Genomic DNA, 19,203 nt, shown 5'->3' with positions numbered 1-19,203 from the left:
CCCCTATACATCAATTTATTTACCACTTATACCACTAATAAAGTGGACCCCGTAATCCACTAACATTAATTCCATTACTTTTTTCTCTCCTCTTTCTTACTTTACCAATTTTTCTCTTTCTCTCTCTTACTTTACCATATTGTGCATTAAAATCCGTGCCATTTCAAATGTTTCTATTTTTAAAAAACGGAGGGAGTATATAAAAGGACTCACATTCCATAACTTTTTCCACCCAATTTCCACTATATTTCTTAAAAACCATGTCAAGTTAAATGATGCAAATTAATGGGGACAAGATGGAGTATTACACTAATAATAAGGTGAGCTCACTATTTACAAACACCATTTTAATTACTTTTCTCTTTAGGTCTTATAAGTACTTTTACCAATTTCGAATTAAAACTCATGTCGTCCCTGGAAAGGGGAGTAATATACAAAATAATTCCGAATATCCATTTTGGATGCAAGTCTTCCACGCGAGCAAATGTAGCTTGGGCAATATTTGCAACTCACATTTAGAGATGAGGCCAAACTATTTGAGCATGAGTCTAACATTTGTTGGGGCAATGCTAACGGTTGTTACCTCAAATTATTGATTTGTAGCTTAATGCATGTGGTTCACGAGTGACACTCGTTTAGGTAACATTAAAAATGAAGATAAAAAGAGCATGACTGTGTATGCATGACAAGCTTTAAAAAAAGAACATCAAGTGAAGAGAAAAAGGTGTGGTTAATAGTCATTACAAATAAAAAGACAAACCGTTTGCATATCTCTTGTTTCTTGCAATTTGAAAACACGAGACCCAAATTTTATTTTTCCAGCACATTCGACAAAACAAACTTGTTGCCAGTCAAAAGTGTAGGCTATTGGACCACCACAAAATTATTATCTTCAACGCATATATAGTAATCTTCTGGCCATTAAATTTTAGTCAACTTTCAATATTATTTCAATATTATTGTTCGATAAAATGAAAACTCATAGTATATTTTATAAATTCCAAAGTGTTAATACAATGACAATATATTATAAAATTCAAAAATTCTGATGTCAATATAGCATTAACCGTTGAATTGTGTTGACATTTTTTGTTGATGTAATCTATTGACATTCTAACGATTTAGATCATAGTTTGAAGTTTGTACAATACAATATATAAAGTTTGCGTTTAATTACATTCCTTGTTGGGGTTGTCTATAATTCTTTGATCTAAAAATGAATTTACAAAATTTTAGCAATAATACATATACATAATTAAAAGAAGAACCATTATGCTTAATTTCTTTCTAATTTGATCTTTCCCTTTTGAGATACCATGCATATGAGCTTGCAATAAAATCCACAATGAAATCATTTCAACATGAGATTGTCACCAACCCTTTTATTCAAGGACGAAGATCGCAATTACTAATAATATTGAGTCATTCCAAATTAACCTCACCAAAAAAATTTAAATAGTTCACATGTGAAGATTAACATTCCTATATAACAGTAACATGTGACAAAAAACTGTCAAATTTCAGAAAAAAATTTCACGTGCAATCATTTAGATATTTGTCATAAAAAAATTCCACAACTGCACAGCTTGTATTCCTGGTTTACTATTCCATCACATCAATCCTTACTAGTCCTTCTACTCTCTCTCTCTCTTTCCCACACACACACACACAAAAACTGAGGAAAATTGATTAGTATGAAGTAAAAGAAAGAAAGCCCACATCCAAAGATGATCTTTTTATTCATAGTATTAGCTTTTGTTGCAGCATTGAATGCTGAAAATCTGCAAAAACATGAATATGAAAGTGATAGAATAGTGAAACTACCTGGCCAACCAAATAGTCCACATATATCACAGTTTTCAGGTTACATCACAGTTAATGAAGCTCATGGAAGAGCCCTTTTCTATTGGTTCTTTGAGGCCCAATCTCTCCCTGATAAAAGGCCTCTTCTCCTATGGTTCAATGGAGGTCTATCTCCCTCTCTGTCTCTCTCTCTCTCCGTGTGTGTGTGTATGCATATAATGTTATACAGTGTGTGTGTGTCTATGTGTGTGTGTTTTGATGGACATTATGTATGCATAAAATGATATAGAAATGTGTTTGTAAGTAGCCCTTTTTTGTGTGTGATAAAAACCCCATCTTTTTTTTTTGTATGCTTTTATATATTCATGTGTAAGAAGGTTTCTGGATTTCCTTATCTTTTCTTGAACTGATGTGTGTTTGGCATTGTGAAAAGCCCATGCCCTTTTGGTCCAAAGGAAATATATATGTATAAAATAAACACATATTGATTATATTTGAGATTGATTAATTTGTTTTGTGATGTTGGGAAGGCCCTGGTTGTTCATCAATTGGATATGGAGCAGCTGTGGAGTTGGGGCCTCTTAGAGTTGCTAAAAAAGGAAGCATTCTTGAATTCAATGAAAATTCTTGGAATAAAGGTCAGTTTTTTTAAGATTAAATTTGATACAGAGAGAAAAAGGTAGAATAATTTTGATACTACAGAAGCAAATGTGATCTTTGTGGAATCTCCAATTGGGGTGGGATTCTCCTACACCAACACTTCCTCTGATTTCGGCAATATAGATGACAAATTTGTAGGTAATGTCTCCACTCATGAATAGTATATATACAAAACAAAAGCTTCCTATTTGAGCTGAAGAGAGTCAACAGTAATTACATGTTTCCCTCAGCCAAGGATGCCTACACCTTTCTAGTAAAATGGCTTGAAAGATTTCCACATTTCAAAGATCGCGACCTCTTCATATCGGGGGAGAGCTATGCCGGTCATTACGTGCCTCAGCTTTCCGAGCTAGTGTTTGACAACAACAAGGATACACACAACTATCCCTACATCAATCTCAAAGGCTTCATTGTCAGTACATATTCACTATCCTATCTTTCATTTTTATGGTCATTTTGGCGGGATAAGACGTTAACATTTGCTTTGCAAAATTTGAGGTTGGAAATCCGGAGACGAACGACTACTATGACTACAAAGGATTGCTAGAGTATGCATGGAGCCATGCAGTTATATCAGACGAAGAATATGATAAGGCGAAAATAGCGTGTGATTTCAAGCTCGAAAACTGGTCTAGTGTCTGCAATGCGGCCATGGCTCTAGTGTTCGATCATTACAACGAGATTGACATCTACAACATCTACGCCCCTTCTTGTCTCCTCAACACCACCTCCTCGTTTGATAACGTTGTATCTAGGCCAACCGATTCCTCACTCACTACCGTATAATATCTGCCCTATTTGAAATGTCTCATTTTCCATTTTAGGATCAATTTTGTGGGTTGTATCTCATCACAATCTAATATAAACCTTCTCATGTCCTAAAGAAATTACACATTTCAAATGGGAGAATGAGGCCGGGGCCGGGAGGGTACGACCCCTGCTTCTCTAGGAACGACGAGGTGTATTTCAATAGGAAGGATGTGCGAGACGCGCTCCACGTCAGCACCGGGGGACTGGCTGATGGGGTGAAATGGAAAGAATGCAAGTGAGTGATAAAGCTATCCTTTTTTTAATTTTATTATTTTGGACATTGTTGTAGTAACTTAGGATAAATATGTGATGTGTTGCAGTGATTCATTGTTTAGAGCATACAACTACAGTGTATTTTCTGTCTTGCCAATATACAAGAAACTCATTCAAGGAGGCCTAAAGATTTGGATTTACAGGTAACAAAACTTAACATTCTTGATTTCTCAAAGTGTGTTACTCCCTCTCTGTCCACCATTTAAAGAGTCATTGTGCCATTTTGGATTGTCCACGATTTATAGAACTATTACTTTATTTCACTTTCCAGTCCCTTTCTCCCTTTACTTTTATTTTTACAAAATCAAACAATTTTTCAAAATCCGTGCCTAGTCAAAAGGGGCTTTTAAATAGTGGATAGATGGAGTACTAAATTTGGGATTGTTACAGTGGTGATGCAGATGGGAGAGTACCGGTTATAGGTTCGCGCTACTGCATCGAAACTCTCAATTTGAGCGTGAAGACGCCTTGGACCACTTGGTTCGATGACCATCAGGTTAGTCCTAAACTAACCAGAGTCATGAGGTCCAATCTCCATAAAGTCTCAATCTTTAATTTGTGCATTGTAGGTAGCAGGGAGGATAGTGGAGTATGAAGGTGGATTTAGCTTTGTGACAGTGAGAGGGGCAGGCCATCTTGTGCCTCTTAACAAGCCTAAACAGGCTCTCTCTCTCATCCAATCCTACTTGTATGGTCACCCTCTCCCTACACATAGATGATCAAGTATTTGTATTATCTACCTAGATTTCAGTTTGGGACATGTTGTCACATGGTTTATTTCAAACCTAGTTATTTTAAGGATAGTGAATAGGTGCTATTCAGAAGAATATGATGCTTATGAGAAAGGGAATGGAATGATGACTGATATATGATACTTCATCTCATTTCTCTGTTTTGTATATATATTTTTTACATGACTTGTTAGACATACTTCATATGATCCCAATATACATATTGATATACATATAAATCGACCAACTTTACATTTTAGGCATCCAGCGATCCTGTTCTATTTGAAACTGGGTTCATTCGGGTTTGATTGTGTCATAGCTCTATAATTCGGGATTAGGTCCCACGAGCCTCTTATCCATTCTCATTGAATCACGGCGAGGGGCAAATCCAAATAGGATTCTTTTCCGATCGAGATGTATACACACCGCCCGTCACGCTATGGGAGCTGGCCATGCCCGCATAAAAAACCCCAGGTTCACCGGGGTAAATGCATTAAAAAGGGATTCTCCGGGGAAATATGTTGGTCTAGCAGAAACCATTAAAGGGTTTCAATTGATCCTTTCCGGAGAATTAGATGGTCTTCCTGAACAGGCCTTTTATTTAGCCAATTTTTCCCGACGTAGAGGCAATCAAGAAAGCTGCATAAGTGAATATATAACCTACAGAAAAATGGGCTAATCCAACCAATCTTGCTAATACCCATTTTTAGTAATCCATTCGTTCCTCTGTAGCTGAGCCATGTTTCTTTTTTGGCAAAACCATTTTTTCTGTCTATACTTTATATTCTATCCATCACTTGTATTTTTTCCTTTATACTTTATTTTTCATTTACTTAGCTTCACTTGAATCAATTTTTCTTAATCCCATGCCGAAAAGAAACACATCTATTATAGAGGGAGTATCAGTTCTATAATAGATTGTGAGTATAAAAAGTTAGTGGAATGTGGTACCAAAAGTGGAAAAAATAGTGAAAAATATGAGATGTAACGAAAACCTTTTCTAGTTCTTAAGCCTCAAGGCACCAACCGAATATAATTTTCCAAAAATCAAATGCAAAAAAAGTTAATATGCCAACAACCAAGAACCACAGAAACACACAATAGCTACCAACTCTGCAGCAGATTTCATTGGTAAAAAAAAATAATCAAGAAACTCTAACTACATACAAAATGAACAAGAAAACATATGTACGTTTAAAGAGAGAAATTTCAAAAATGTAAATTGCTATCCAACACATCATTCATATGTTGGGCTGCTTTAATTACTCCAATCCTACTAAACAATCTTCTAACCAAGAAACTCCAAAGTGAAAAATTTGGCATAATCCCATCACTTATCATTCTATCAATATAAACACTAGCTTCATCTAAATCAATATACTCACACACCCCACAAATAAGGCTACTATGACCGACGATATCTGGTTTCAACCCGATCTTCCTCATCATCTCCAAAACCCGAGCTGCAGACTCAATCATACCTCGCTTGCAGTAGCTGTGGATGAGCATATTGAACGTAAATTCATTGGGTCTCAATCCCTTGACCACCATTCTCCCGACTAGTTTCCACGCCTCCTCGAGCTTCCCAGACGTGCACAGCCCGTGAACAATGGTGTTGTAAGTAACCGTGTTGAGCTTCACGCCCCGTTCCTCCATTGCAGAAACAAGCTCAAAAGCACGCCTGTCATTGCCGGCCTTGAATAAACCGTCCAAGAGCTCGTTGTATGTGGTCACATTAGGTATGCAGCCGTGTGTCTCCATCTCATCGAACAACTCCATAGCCCAATCAACTCGGCCTCTAGCACATAAGCCTTTGATCAAAACGTTGAAAGTAACCGTGTTGGGAGAGCACTTGTCTCTCTTCATAGTTTCAAGAAGATCATAAGCTTCGTTGAACATGGAGTTTCTGCAGAGTGCATCCACCATGCTCGTGTACGCCACAACATTGGGACGACATCCACGAGATACCATCTTGTTCCACACCTCAGACGCACCAACCAAATCCCCCATTCTTGCACACCCGTTGATTAGGGTTGCATATGTTGTGACATTCGGGCAACACTCATTTGCCTCCATTTCATCAAGAAGAGAGAATGCATCTCTCATATTCCCACCCAAGCATAAGCCGTGAATGAGCGTGTTGAATGTAACCTCATTCGGCAAAATCCCATCACTCAACATACGACTCAAAACATCATAAGCCTCAAGAAATTTGCCCCTCAATGACAAGCCCTTTATCAAAGATGTAAACGTTTGAGTATTCGGATCACACCCTCGAACAAACATCATGGCTAAGATAGCAAATGCAGCCCCAAAATCACCCGAATCAGACAAGAAATTCAAGACAACACTATACGTCCTAACATTAGGCCTAACACCCCTATCCACCATCTCATCCAACAACTCCAACGCCACCTTGATCTTCCCCTCTCGACAATAACCCCCAATCAACACATTATAAACAGGCAAACATGGAACCAATCTCAAAACCAAATCCCTAGCTTCCCCGACTCTACCATCTCTACACAAAAACGACACAACAGTCGTGTAACTCACATCATCAGGCTCGCACCCTTTACCAGACATCTCCTCAAGCAACCTACGAGCACCACTAAAGCTATTGCTCTTGCAGAGCACCTTCAACAGTATGTTATACGTATAAACATTAGGCTCCAACCCATCCCTCTTCATATCGCCATACAACCGAGTAATCAAACGAAACCTATCCTCACACAGCAATGCATCCAACAGATGATTGTAAATCCTAACCGTTGGATCACAACCAAACTCACAAACCCTATAAAACGTCTCCAACGCCTGCTCAGATGCCCCTACTCTACTATAAGACTTGATCACACTAATAAACAAATCTTCAGAACAAGCAATACCTTCCAATTTCATCTGTTCCAGAAGATATTGCACAGCATCTATTTCCCCTTTCAGCCCTAGTTTTTCAATCATAGCTCTATAAGTTGAAGGGGTGTGCTTGAAACAGTTGGAATTGGATATATATTTGAAATAATCCAATGCCATCATGATATCCTTTTCATTATTCAACCTTTTCAACACCTCACATTCCTCAATAAAATCTGAATCTTTGCTATGAGTATTGTTTTGTGATTGAAAATCAAATTTGGGGTTGGAGCTGAGAACAAAAGGAATTGAGGGTTTATGGAGTTTTAACAGAAGAGAACGGCCCTCTTTCAAATACATTTTTCCGAAATCAAGTTTAAACTGAAGAAAAGGTTAGCAAAATTGGGGCAAATTCAATAAAAATTGGAATATAACTTACGTTTGCCCTGCGAAAACAAGCAAACTCAGACTAAAATTATCGACAATAGAACTAATTGGGTTTAAAAAAAATAAAGAGTTCGTGAAAAGATTGGTTTTTAAGCTGCAAACAGTGAAATCGAAAGAAGATGAAAAAGAATAAAAGAAAAATGAAAGCAAGAACACACAGACTGACCTCAGTCGCGAGAGCAGAAGCTTTGTTTCTCTATTTCATTTCATTCATTTAAATCACAAACTTTTTATTGTTAAATTCTAACACACTCACAATTTTTAAAATGTTAACGATTTCATAATGGTCGAATTACTATTATTTGTGAAAAAATAATGTTAATAATTAAATTATTCAAAATAATTTGATTTTATATCAATTTCAGTATTGGTTATATGTGTTTTTACATTTAATTTAAAAAATAATGGCACAAGTGAACGAAAATCTATAATATACATGACAATTAGTACTTCTTCAATTCTACTAAAAATAATTTTATTAATTGTTTTTCCAAAATCGGAAACTATTTTGTAATAATATATTATTCAGTTCTACTTTTGTTGATACATTGATTTTGTTTACTCCATTCCTCGGTTCATAAAAAATCGTTCCATAAATAGACAACTCGGGAAGGAGTATCTATTGTTTTATAATTCTAGCTTATTGTCTTTCTTAGTTTTAACGATTAATATCACATCAAAAAAATACAAACTAAAATACAAAATAGCATGTAAATTGCATGTAAATTTTAACGATTAGTATCTATTGTCTTCCTTTTAGGCATACTACAAAATAGCATGTAAATTGCATGATGAAATAAAATACAAGATAAATACTATGATTACGATTATTGACAAACTAAATACAGTATCTACGTTAAAATGAAGGTTTAGCATAATAGCTTTATAATTCATAGATAAATTACTCCATTTAACTATTGATATTTTCTCATTTTCATGACGATATGCTCAAGCGACAGACATTAACCAAAACAACATCAATGTAGGTTGGAAAATAAAGTAATGTTAGTATTAAATCAAATATTTTCATTTGTTGTACTCCATTCTTTATCGTTTCTCATTTTCACACTTCCATATAATTTCTTTTTAATACTCATAAAAATCAGAACAAATCAATTACTATTACTACAAATTAGAATAAATTTGGTGAAAATTAGAAGTCTATTGACAACATATCCTAAAATGAAATAATTCTGACCGACTCCACAAATGTTGATAGATTTGAAAAATGATTAGTTTAAATTATAAGTATTTTGCATTTAAGAACAAATTTAGACAAGCAAAGTTCTAATTAAATGAATATATAAAAAACAAAACACCAATACAAATACAACCTAAAATCTAAAGCACACATACAAATGAAAGAAATATAATAATCAACCAATTTTTGGAGACACCAAAATCAAGAAGCATTACAAATACTAATTCTGCAGCAGATTTCATTAGGAAATTTATACAACTGTACAAACTTTGATTCACAAAACCAGATTTCAATTCACAAAATGCTCAGTAACAGACAAGAGTCGCTAGCAAGAAACAATAGTGCTTTTAAAAGCATGAGCTGAGAACCACAACGGCAGCGTCGCAGCGTTCTTCAACGCGTACATCTCCATCCACACGCGTGTCCTCCGCTGGTAAACCAAGACCTGCTTGTGAGTCGCGAGGAACACACACTGCTCTGTTTGGCTAATAGGAAACACTCCCGGCACCATCCCCCTTATGCACCGGAGGCTAACCTTATCCACCAACGACCACTCCTCCTTCCCGTACTCCTCCATCACCCATATACTCATCCACACATCCGAGATCTGCACAACCGACACCCTCCCATCTGACTCAAGCAAATAAACCCGATTCCCACTCCCACACACCATTTCCCCGGGCAAGGAAATCTTCCTCCACGACTCACAATCCAAATCAAGAACAAGCAAACACGAGCAGCTCGCAGTGAGCCAATGCAACGCACCCTTTGCAAACACAACTTGGTTCCGATTCATATGAGTGAAGTGATCATCCTGCAACGAAACAAACTTCCTCCACTTGCCCGTCTCCGAATCAAACACCATACATTTAAAAGTCCTCTCCGGCCTATGCCCGAACGAGCGGTGGTAACCGGCCAACACCACGTTGTACCTCCCCGTCCCAACGTTGCAAGCTAAGCCCACAAGCGTGGCCTCTCCATCGGGGTAAAATCGAGTCAACGGCCTCTCCCGGGTTCGCGGGAGCTGCCGACACTCCCTCGTCATCGGATTACACACATAATAAACACCCTTATCACGAATACTAGAGCAGCATAGCAATCCATTGCAAGATGCCTTAACCCTAACTCTATCCTTGATGAAATCCAATGAGAATTCGGAGACACCCCTCAAATTGTCAACAAGAATCAAACTTGGCCTCGATTCCGAGGTGGGATCGGTGATTTCTACGAGCACATTAGGGTTTCGAATTGAAATCTCGTTATAAATCTTTGTGAAGTATTTATCAGAGATTAGGTTATGCCAAGTCTTGGACACGCATTTGGTTCTAATTAGGGATTTAATCGGCAATCTTGCGAGAATCTGAATCACAACCTCGTCCGGGAAGAACCCACTTTTCGAATTAAATGAATTCATCCAACGATATTACAGAAAAACAGATAAATTCATGAAAACAATCAAGAAATGGAAGGAGAAATACTTACTCAATATAAATTGAATCCCAGCATAAATTCCCAATATATTTAATTTGGGAACTGGTGAAGAGGAAGGGGTTATTTCTACCGATTAAAATCAGAAGAGAACGATCTTTCTCCCCTTTGCCTTTGGATTAAGGGTGAACTATAAAAATTGTCCCTGTACTATGAGTTTATCTCGCCCATAGTCTCTGGACTTTAAAAATATCGCTAGTGGTCTCTGGACTAAGGGTTTATCTCGAAATTGGTCATTTCGACTTTTTTTTTGGTACGAAAATGCCCTTTTGAGGGGTTTTGGGGGATTTGGGCAATTTGATCTTTTTACACTTTTAACATTTTAAATATGATATTATTTCAGTTATGTACTAAATTTGATATTATTTTAAAATTATCAATTCTTCTTTCTTTTTGTCATCCTTCACTTTGTTTCTTTATTTCAATATTAGATTTAATTTTACAAAATTTTAAATTTTAACTTTTAAATATCAATAAATTTTTTTAATTACAAAAATTATTAAATAAAAAAAATTAATAGTCATAATCAATATTTGAAAGTGTATAATATTTAATCAATATGGCAACGACTTAGTTTTAATCAATATTTAATAGCTTTAATCATAAATATATCATATAACACGATTTATTCTGAAATAAATATGCATCTAATGTAAGACTAATATAATTTTTGTTTATTAATTTGACAACAATCAAAATTTACTAGTAATTTTCAACAAAAATACTCCTATATAAAATTTTTAGTCAACTTCATAATATTCAATCACAAGCAATTATAACAACCGAACGAAGGCTAAATAGAATAGCTCTTATTTTTCCATCATGATTAATATTATTTGTGTGTACTTCAATTCAGCTGAATATTATATTAAATAATAAAAATTAATAGTTTCAATCAATATTTATAGTGTCCATGAATTAATAGTTTAATTAAAAATTTTATTGATATTTAAAAATCAAAATTTAAAATTTAATTTTATAAAATTAAATATAATATTGAAATAAAAAAAAAAGTGAAGGATGACAAAATGGAAGAAGAATGATAATTTTGAAATAATATCAAATTTAGCACATAACTGAAATAATATCAGATTTAAAATGTTACAAGTGTAAAAAGACCAAATTGCCCAAAACCCTCCAAACCCCCCAAAAGGGCATTTTCGTACCAAAAAAAGACAAAAGGACCAATTTCGAGATAAACCCTTAGTTCAAGGACTACTGGCGATATTTTTAAAGTCCAGGGACTATGGGCGAGATAAACCCATAATCTAGGGATCCTTTTTGTAGTTCACTCTTGGATTAACGGGGAATTAATCGAAGAAATGGGTGATTGGGTGTTGAAAATGAGCTACACATAATTACTGTGAATATGAACAACGGGCCGGGCCTTTGGTCAAAATACAGCTGGAAGCTTGCTTGGGCTTGAAAAGGGCTGCGCATAACGGGCCTTCGACTTTAAGAAATAGTATATATGTACTAGTATTGATCTCATTTTTTTTATCGGTCCATTAAAATTAATGCCATTTTTATGAAAATTTTCTTTTTATTTATTGTTCCACATATTTCACCTATTTTATCTCTATTTTGCATATTTTACAAATTCAATATTAGAATCTATGTTGTCCGAAAATGATAAATTGGCGAGGTATTAATCAAGGTACAGTATAACGACACTATTTTCTTATGGGATATCATCGACGTATAAAATGGATAAACACGTTTGCATTATTTATTCAATCGAAATTGGAAATTGTTGGGATATTGATTTCAAGGATAAGTCCGGTGGTCGATGACGTATTGATTGTTATTAATAAATTATGAGATATTACAAAGAACTAAGCATTACATACATACCTGCATAAAAAAAATCATATCATTCAGAAATGAATATGTATTCTAATTTTGGTTTTATTGGACGTCAATACATCAAAGATCCATCTTAGGTCACATATTTTTGTTGGTTGGGAAGCCATTTGGAGAAGTGTTGAAAAGACACTTGTACTAGAAACGCGTCGAACCTTTCACAATTGCCCATCGCGATTAGAGCACCCCAAAAGCCCGCTCCACATCCTTCCGCGCGGACTCTTGCTTTGCCGCAAACAAGACTCTCTTCTCACCAATTGGGCAGCTGATCGTCTTAAAAAAAACAGGCCACCTTGGGTATATGCCATCGGCCAAGTAGTACCCCATATGATGTGTGCGGCCATTGGCAGTGAACTGGATGGCCGGACAGCGACACCCCTGCACTGATCGGCGAATAGGGTGGACGAGTTGAGGACGTTGATGTCGTTGTTCGACCCGGCTACACCAAAGTAGGCATGCCAGATCCAGAGGCGGTGGTCAGCGACGGCTTCTAGGATCATCGTCGGGTGGCTGCCCTTGTAGCCGCTAGTAAATTGGCCTCTCCACGCCGTCGGGCAGTTCTTACACTGCCAGTGCATACAGTCGATGCTCCCTAGCATCCCAGGGAAGCCGTGCACCATCTCGTGCATCCGCATCAGGCTCTGGCAATCATCAGCAGTCAGGCGTCGTAAATATGTGTCGCCTAAAGCCTCCACAACTAACTTACAAAATTTCTTAAGACATTCGCGGCCAGTTGTATCCCCGACATGAAGGTACTCGTCGAACATATCCGCTGTTGTGCCGTAGGCCAACTGGCGGATCGCAATCGTGCACTTCTGCAACGGCGTAAGTCCAGGTCTGCCGATCCCGTCTTCCCAAAACTGGAAGTACTCATCACGTCCCTCCAACGTGTGCACAATGCGGAGAAAAAGATCTCGGCTCATTCTAAAACGTCAGTGAAAAACATTTGGCCCCCCCCTTGGATTCTCGGCAAAATAATCTGCGAACAGACGTTCGTGCACTACGTCGTGCTCGCGGGGGACATACGTGCGACGTTGTATCGGGCGAGGGACCCGCGCCACCGCCGCTGCCTCCTCCGGCGCCGCCTGCTCCCGCTGCATTTGTGCCAAGCATTCCACCTTGGCTTCATTAACGGCATCGAACATCGAACAAGGCTCGAGTCAAGGCCCGTCTGCAGCCATCCGATGTACTCAAATCATAGTCGTCGGGATTCATTTGTGAGACGATGAGAGAGAATAATTGAAGAGAAATTGAAGAGATGTGAAATTGGAGTGTGTGAAATGGTAGAGAATTATAATGTTTAAATAAGAAAAAAATTTGGAAAAAAAAAACAAAACGCGTGAGCATCGTCCGACCCATCGTCCACGTCGTCCACAGTGGCGGACGATGGGGTATCCTCCGCGCATCGTCCGCGGATGATGTATCGGGCGCGAACGATGGTTAACTCATCGTCCGCACCATTGCGGATGCCCTAAGAGACTACCACCCAAGATCCTTCGCAGGCTTTTAGCCCAAATGGGTATTACGTTATTTAATGATGCTTCTGTTTAGTGAAAGTAGTTTTAGTTATTGCTCCATGTTATGTTTTGAAGAGTAGTTATAAAACTCATGTTATTTTTTGCAGCAATAAAGTACTCCCTTCGTTCCACGTTCGTCGCATATTTCTATTTCGGCTCGTCACAATCTACTAATACAATTTTTTATTTTAAGTAAAAATATAGGTATTTAATTAATATATTAGAATTAATTAAATGTTCCCTTATTAAGTGTCTCTCATTACACTTAAAATACTAATTTAATTATACTAAAAATTCAATCCCAAATTTATGGTAAAAAGTGAAAAGTGCGAGTAACATGAGACGGAAGGAGTATTATGTTTTGTCCATTACTTGTTTAATTTGGTTTTGGTTAGTTCGAAATAGGCATGACGAAATTACCATGCTACCCTCTATAATTGATCCGTTGTTGATTGTATTTGCATATGATTACTGATGTGCATAATCATGAAAAATATTGTAACTACCTCTTTAGTCATATGCTATATGGTTAATGCTAAGATTATTTGATGCAAGTATAACTAAAGGTCAGTACCGATATATCGAATATAAGGAATATGATTGCAACGATTTATTATGTACTAAGTGTCATATACTATCTAGAGAAACAAGACATTTGGTTGGATTAATTAACTAGGCAAAAGTAAATAAATACTTCACCCCTCACAAACATAAAATATGATGGTGGACCCTTCACTTATGTTTGTGAGGGGTGGAGTAGGGGATATAGTAGGAAAAGTATAGGTGATCCAAACTGATAAAACAAAGCATGCAAATAACCAAAGTAAATTAGACAAAGAGTGGAATTTCAAGGATAGAGATTTCACAATTATGGTTTGCACAAAACACAACTATGATACCCAAGCACAGTTCATGCTTAACTATAACGAGTCAAATAAGTATTTCTCATGTGGCACAAAGTAGATTACTCACTAAGGTCGTCAATCTTAGATTAGTAACTTCAAAAAGCTCAATTACATCCTGAAGATGTCCTCACTTTCAACTAAGCTCTTCTAATATACAAATCCTTTCTCGATTACTTTGCAAGTCAATAAATCATCACAGAATGTGTCACTCAAACCAGCGGCGGAGCTAGGTGGGGTCGAGTGGGGCCGACCCCACCACCGGATCCGAAGAATCGCCGGGAGATGTCCTCAATCGGCCACCGACCCCACAGTCTCTGCACCTCTTCCCCGCCCTCAATATTTAGCTCTGCGGCGCCTACTTTGGCGGAGAAGAAGGGTTTAGTTCCTTGTACATTAGTTTTCTATTAATTGAGCTGCCATCACTTATTATACGTAGTAGATTAATTTTGAAGCCCAATTCATTTTTACCTTATAATTTTAATACAACTTCCAATATTAAATCAAATCTTCATAATAATTGAAGTTAGAACGAAAATATAAAACTATTTATAAGTTTCAGCCTTAACATTAATAATATTTTACTTTCTCTATAAGACGACTACTATTATTTTCATTTTTTCAACTTTGTAGTGCTAATCAATAATTGGTATATTCGCTGGTTTTTGCTCTTATTCATAAATTTATTTGTACCCTAATTTAAATAATCATAACAATTAATGTTGATTATTGATTTCAATACTTTAGTTTTTAATAAGACTAGATTATAAAGTGCTATAGCATATCATAAAAGATTATTAGTTGAATATATTTTAACTTTTAGTAGTTTTATTGAATTTATGTAAAAATAAAATAATATTTATTCATTTTTATATATTTATTGAATAAGCTAATTATTATTTACTGCTATATAACTAGTGCTATTTATATTTTAATAGTATTTTTTATTAAAAATTAATTATTTAAATGTTGGACTACTAACTAGTGCTATTTATATTTTAATAGTATTTCTTATAAAAAAGTACTCCTTTCGCCCCATAATAAGAGTCACATTTTGTCATTCAGTCTGTTTCATAATAAGAGTCGCATTTCACTTTCACCATAAATGGTAAGTAAGTCTCACGTTCCCCTAACTCAGTTCACTCATATTTTATTATAAAATCAATATAAAAAGTACTAATTTCACCCCATAATAAGAGTCACATTTTGCCATTTCGGTCTGTCTCATAATAAGAGTCACATTTCACTTTCACCATAATTGGTAAGTAAGTCTCACGTTTCACTAACTTAGTTCACTCATATTTTATTATAAAACCAATATAAAAAAGTGAGCCTCATCTTTCAATAACTTTTCCAACCCACTATTCTTTACATTTTTTAAAATTTGTGCTCACACCTAATGTGATTCCTATTATGGAACGGAGGGAGTAGTTATTTAAATATTGGAGTCCTAGTTATCTTGTTCGTTCCGACCCCACGATTATTAGTTCCTGGATCCGCCATTGACTCAAACATGAAGCATTATCCAATACTTAGAATGAATCAAGCAATTAACAAGAACGGATATAAAAAACTGAAATTATATAAACCAATAAAAGTTACTAACACATCTCAAGAATTCTTATGGTTTAGCTACTTATAGACAAATAGTAAAAACTACAAATTAAAATACAAAACATAAAGAAAAAGCAAACAAAACCCAAGGATGAATTGTTGTGCAATCTTTAGTCTCTTGCCTTGCTCCAATCTCCAAGAATGCTGGATGGAATGATGGATGAAGGAATTAGGGTTGGAGAGTGGAGGAGGAGCCTTGGGGGCTCCGTAATTTTAGAGGCAATGAATGGTTCCTATTATAAGTTAGGTTATGGGGTATTTATAGGCTTGGAAAAGGTTTGGAGAAAGTAAATTTCGTGCTCCATAGGTTAAGGACAAATTTGGCTTCACAGGATAATATCTTCTTTCATTCCTTGAATTTTCGCCTAAATTCGCCACTTGACAACATTGCGTGACCTTCGTAGAATGACCATTACTTTCTCCACCGAATTCCAAATGAGATGATCAAGGTACCAATGTGAATCTCTTTCGAAGACAAAAATAATGGTATGTAACACGCCCTGATTGGACTTCAGAATCGCTGGAAAAATGGGATTAAACTGAGGCTGTTGTGCCCGAACAGGACCATCGGGCCGCTGGAAAGTGTCAAAACTCTCTGTGCAACTCTCAGCGACCGCTCGCTTGGGTCCATCGGGCTGATGGGTTACGGTTCTTCTCTAGCTTCCAGATTTTGACCTTTTAATGTCATTTTCAGGTCTATTTTGCATGTTTCTCACAAAAACACGTAAAATACAAAATTGTTAAAATATGCTAATAATGGACATGTAATGCAACTTTGACACTCAGAACGGACCAAATAATGATCTTAAAACAAAGCAAAATCCGAACGTATCAAATACACTGTGTTATAGCATATTTGAGTGTTCATTCGGTTTTTTACACATTTATGTGGTGTCATATGTTGCCCAAGTGAAAGATTGTTGGAAATTTGGGCTTCCATATGACTAATTTAATGTGTTTGACTATTTTTCAATTGCTCAATTAAAGTGATTCAATAAATATGAGATTTTTTTATTTGTTGGGGGACTGAATATAAAAAAAATGGTTTTATATTTATAAAAATATACTAAGGTTATGGTCTCTAAACGTTAGAAGAACGATTTGATATTTCTATATTCTCTCTACAATATATTGTGAAGAATGTCTCTGATAGTCACGAAGATTCATAACTATTGTAAAGTAATTCCGCTATTCAATTGAATATAAGACAAGACATGCTACTGCTCTATGGCTTATATTCCTTTTCAATTGTTCTTGATTATGATATCTATTATTCTTGATTACTCATCACAGAAAGCTTTATGTAATTATTCTTTCAGGTATTCAAACATTTATTCCATAGTGTAAACTTCTATTTTCAAGATATTCAAACATTTATTCCACAGTGTAAACTTCTATTTTCACCAGGATTCTTATAATAACAATGATTTGTTACATTAAATGAAATATAGGAATACTTATTAGTGCTTTTATAGACGCCATGTCTAATAAAGTAATAGAGAAATGCAGATTGGATAATTGTGATATAAGCATTATTTATTTTATGATTTTTGTAACACATGGTTGCCCACTAAATGTTGATAGTGAGTGGAGCCCATGATCCTATTTCTTGCAGTTTCCGTTCTTTGGATTTTAATCATTCTTTTCAAACTGTCAAACTTTATTTTTTTAACCCTATTGATTTTGGGACCCAATTTTGGGATGCCCCAAGTACCTAGTTATCTCTTGATGGAAAAAAATTAAAAACCCTCTATATAGGGTTTTCAAAGATACTCTTTATGTTAAATTTATAAATATCATAATTATGCAGCTAATATCATGTCAAGTTGGGGTGTGGGGCTAAGCAAAGGTTTAGTGATTATGTCTTCTTAACTTTTGTGATTAACAAGTTTTATTTTGTCTTTAGTCAAGGGCATGCTACATTAAATATAACTAATATATAACGAAGAGTTATTTAAATATTCACACTTATTTACAAATTTACATTTATTTATCACCCGAATTGGGAATGATCAACGCTATGCAAAATAAACTAAAACATGAAAAAATGAAATTCAAGAAAAATGAGACAAACTAAAACCAAAATAAAAAAAAATGACACTCTCACCGGAATTTGTGCTCATTGTTTTAGTTTTTTCTTTGTGGCATGAATTTTTTCATTACGAATGTGATATGTTTAGCATGCATTTACATATTTTGTAATTTTATTATATAAAATTTCAATTTTTCTATGCAAAAGTAGAAACACAAAACTAAAAAGGTGGGAAGATTTAGCGATGCACATGGGAAAAATGATGCATCATGTGCTTGTGTGGATGTTGAACGTGCACATGTTAAAGTAGTTATGGGATTTCCCTTCTCTCTCCCCCTTCTTTTTCATTTGTGTAAATCATCATTTTACAAAGAACCCTAATCCAATCTATTGATGAAATCCAGATTAAATGAAGCTCTTTTAGAGTATTTTCCATACAAAATATGTACTTGGCTGATTGTGCATATCAAAAAATTACTGAAAATACAGAATTTCCAGCACACCGTGATTTTCGATACAATATGATATGTTACCGAAAGATTTCAGTACAACAACAGTTTAAAATTTCATATACCATTGTACACTGTCACATAATAAATGTAGTCCATTATACATATACAAAATGTCGATATACAAAATAAATTATACTTTTATTATTTATATTTATTGATACACACTCACATGGCGGACCCACGACAAGGGCCATGACGAGGCGGCTTCGGGATGGGATTGCTACATTCATTCAAAAGTCCATGCGGGAGGAGCCTAGGATGACGGAGGAGCCGAAGATGAGGATCATGGTGAAAAACGAGGGCCGACCGAGGAGTCCAGAGAGAACGCCCGGGTCGGGCAATTTGCTTGTGAAAATCGCCCGACCGGGCGAATTGGCGATCCCCTCCCATTGAAGAATGCCCGGGTCGGGCGTTTCGTTTGTAAAATCGCCCGGGGACAGAGCAAACGCCCGGACCGGGCATTTTGGTCTGTGAAAATCGCCCGACCGGGCGTTTTT

At 36.0% G+C, this 19,203-nt stretch overlaps 3 protein-coding genes across 3 annotated transcripts; 1 reads left to right on the top strand and 2 right to left on the bottom strand.

Annotated features, from left to right (window-relative positions):
* The first annotated feature begins 1,593 nt into the window (after nt 1-1,593).
* SCPL33 (serine carboxypeptidase-like 33) lies at nt 1,594-4,470 on the top strand. Its single transcript, XM_089066834.1, has 9 exons — nt 1,594-1,968; nt 2,334-2,441; nt 2,506-2,601; nt 2,694-2,875; nt 2,962-3,243; nt 3,348-3,508; nt 3,594-3,689; nt 3,937-4,042; nt 4,116-4,470. Exons 1-9 carry the CDS (start codon nt 1,728-1,730, stop codon nt 4,263-4,265), a joined length of 1,422 nt encoding a protein of 473 aa, XP_088922960.1. The 5' UTR covers nt 1,594-1,727; the 3' UTR covers nt 4,266-4,470.
* A 996-nt stretch (nt 4,471-5,466) lies between these two features.
* On the bottom strand, nt 5,467-7,772 carry LOC148933409 (Pentatricopeptide repeat (PPR) superfamily protein). The gene has a single exon (XM_089067633.1). The coding sequence runs from the start codon at nt 7,488-7,490 to the stop codon at nt 5,487-5,489; it is 2,004 nt and encodes a 667-aa protein (XP_088923759.1). The 5' UTR covers nt 7,491-7,772; the 3' UTR covers nt 5,467-5,486.
* Nucleotides 7,773-8,936: 1,164 nt separating this feature from the next.
* On the bottom strand, nt 8,937-10,378 carry LOC148933408 (F-box family protein). The gene has a single exon (XM_089057827.1). The coding sequence runs from the start codon at nt 10,190-10,192 to the stop codon at nt 9,104-9,106; it is 1,089 nt and encodes a 362-aa protein (XP_088913953.1). The 5' UTR covers nt 10,193-10,378; the 3' UTR covers nt 8,937-9,103.
* Between the last annotated feature and the right edge of the window lie 8,825 nt (nt 10,379-19,203).

The sequence above is a fragment of the Salvia hispanica genome, chromosome 1 (assembly GCF_029641045.1).
Source record: "Salvia hispanica isolate PSC_SH4W2 chromosome 1, Shi_PSC_v1, whole genome shotgun sequence".
In the NCBI taxonomy this organism is placed as follows: Eukaryota; Viridiplantae; Streptophyta; class Magnoliopsida; order Lamiales; family Lamiaceae; genus Salvia; species Salvia hispanica.
The sequence above is the reverse complement of the archived record's forward strand: the minus strand, read 5'-3'. Positions and strand labels throughout refer to the sequence as shown.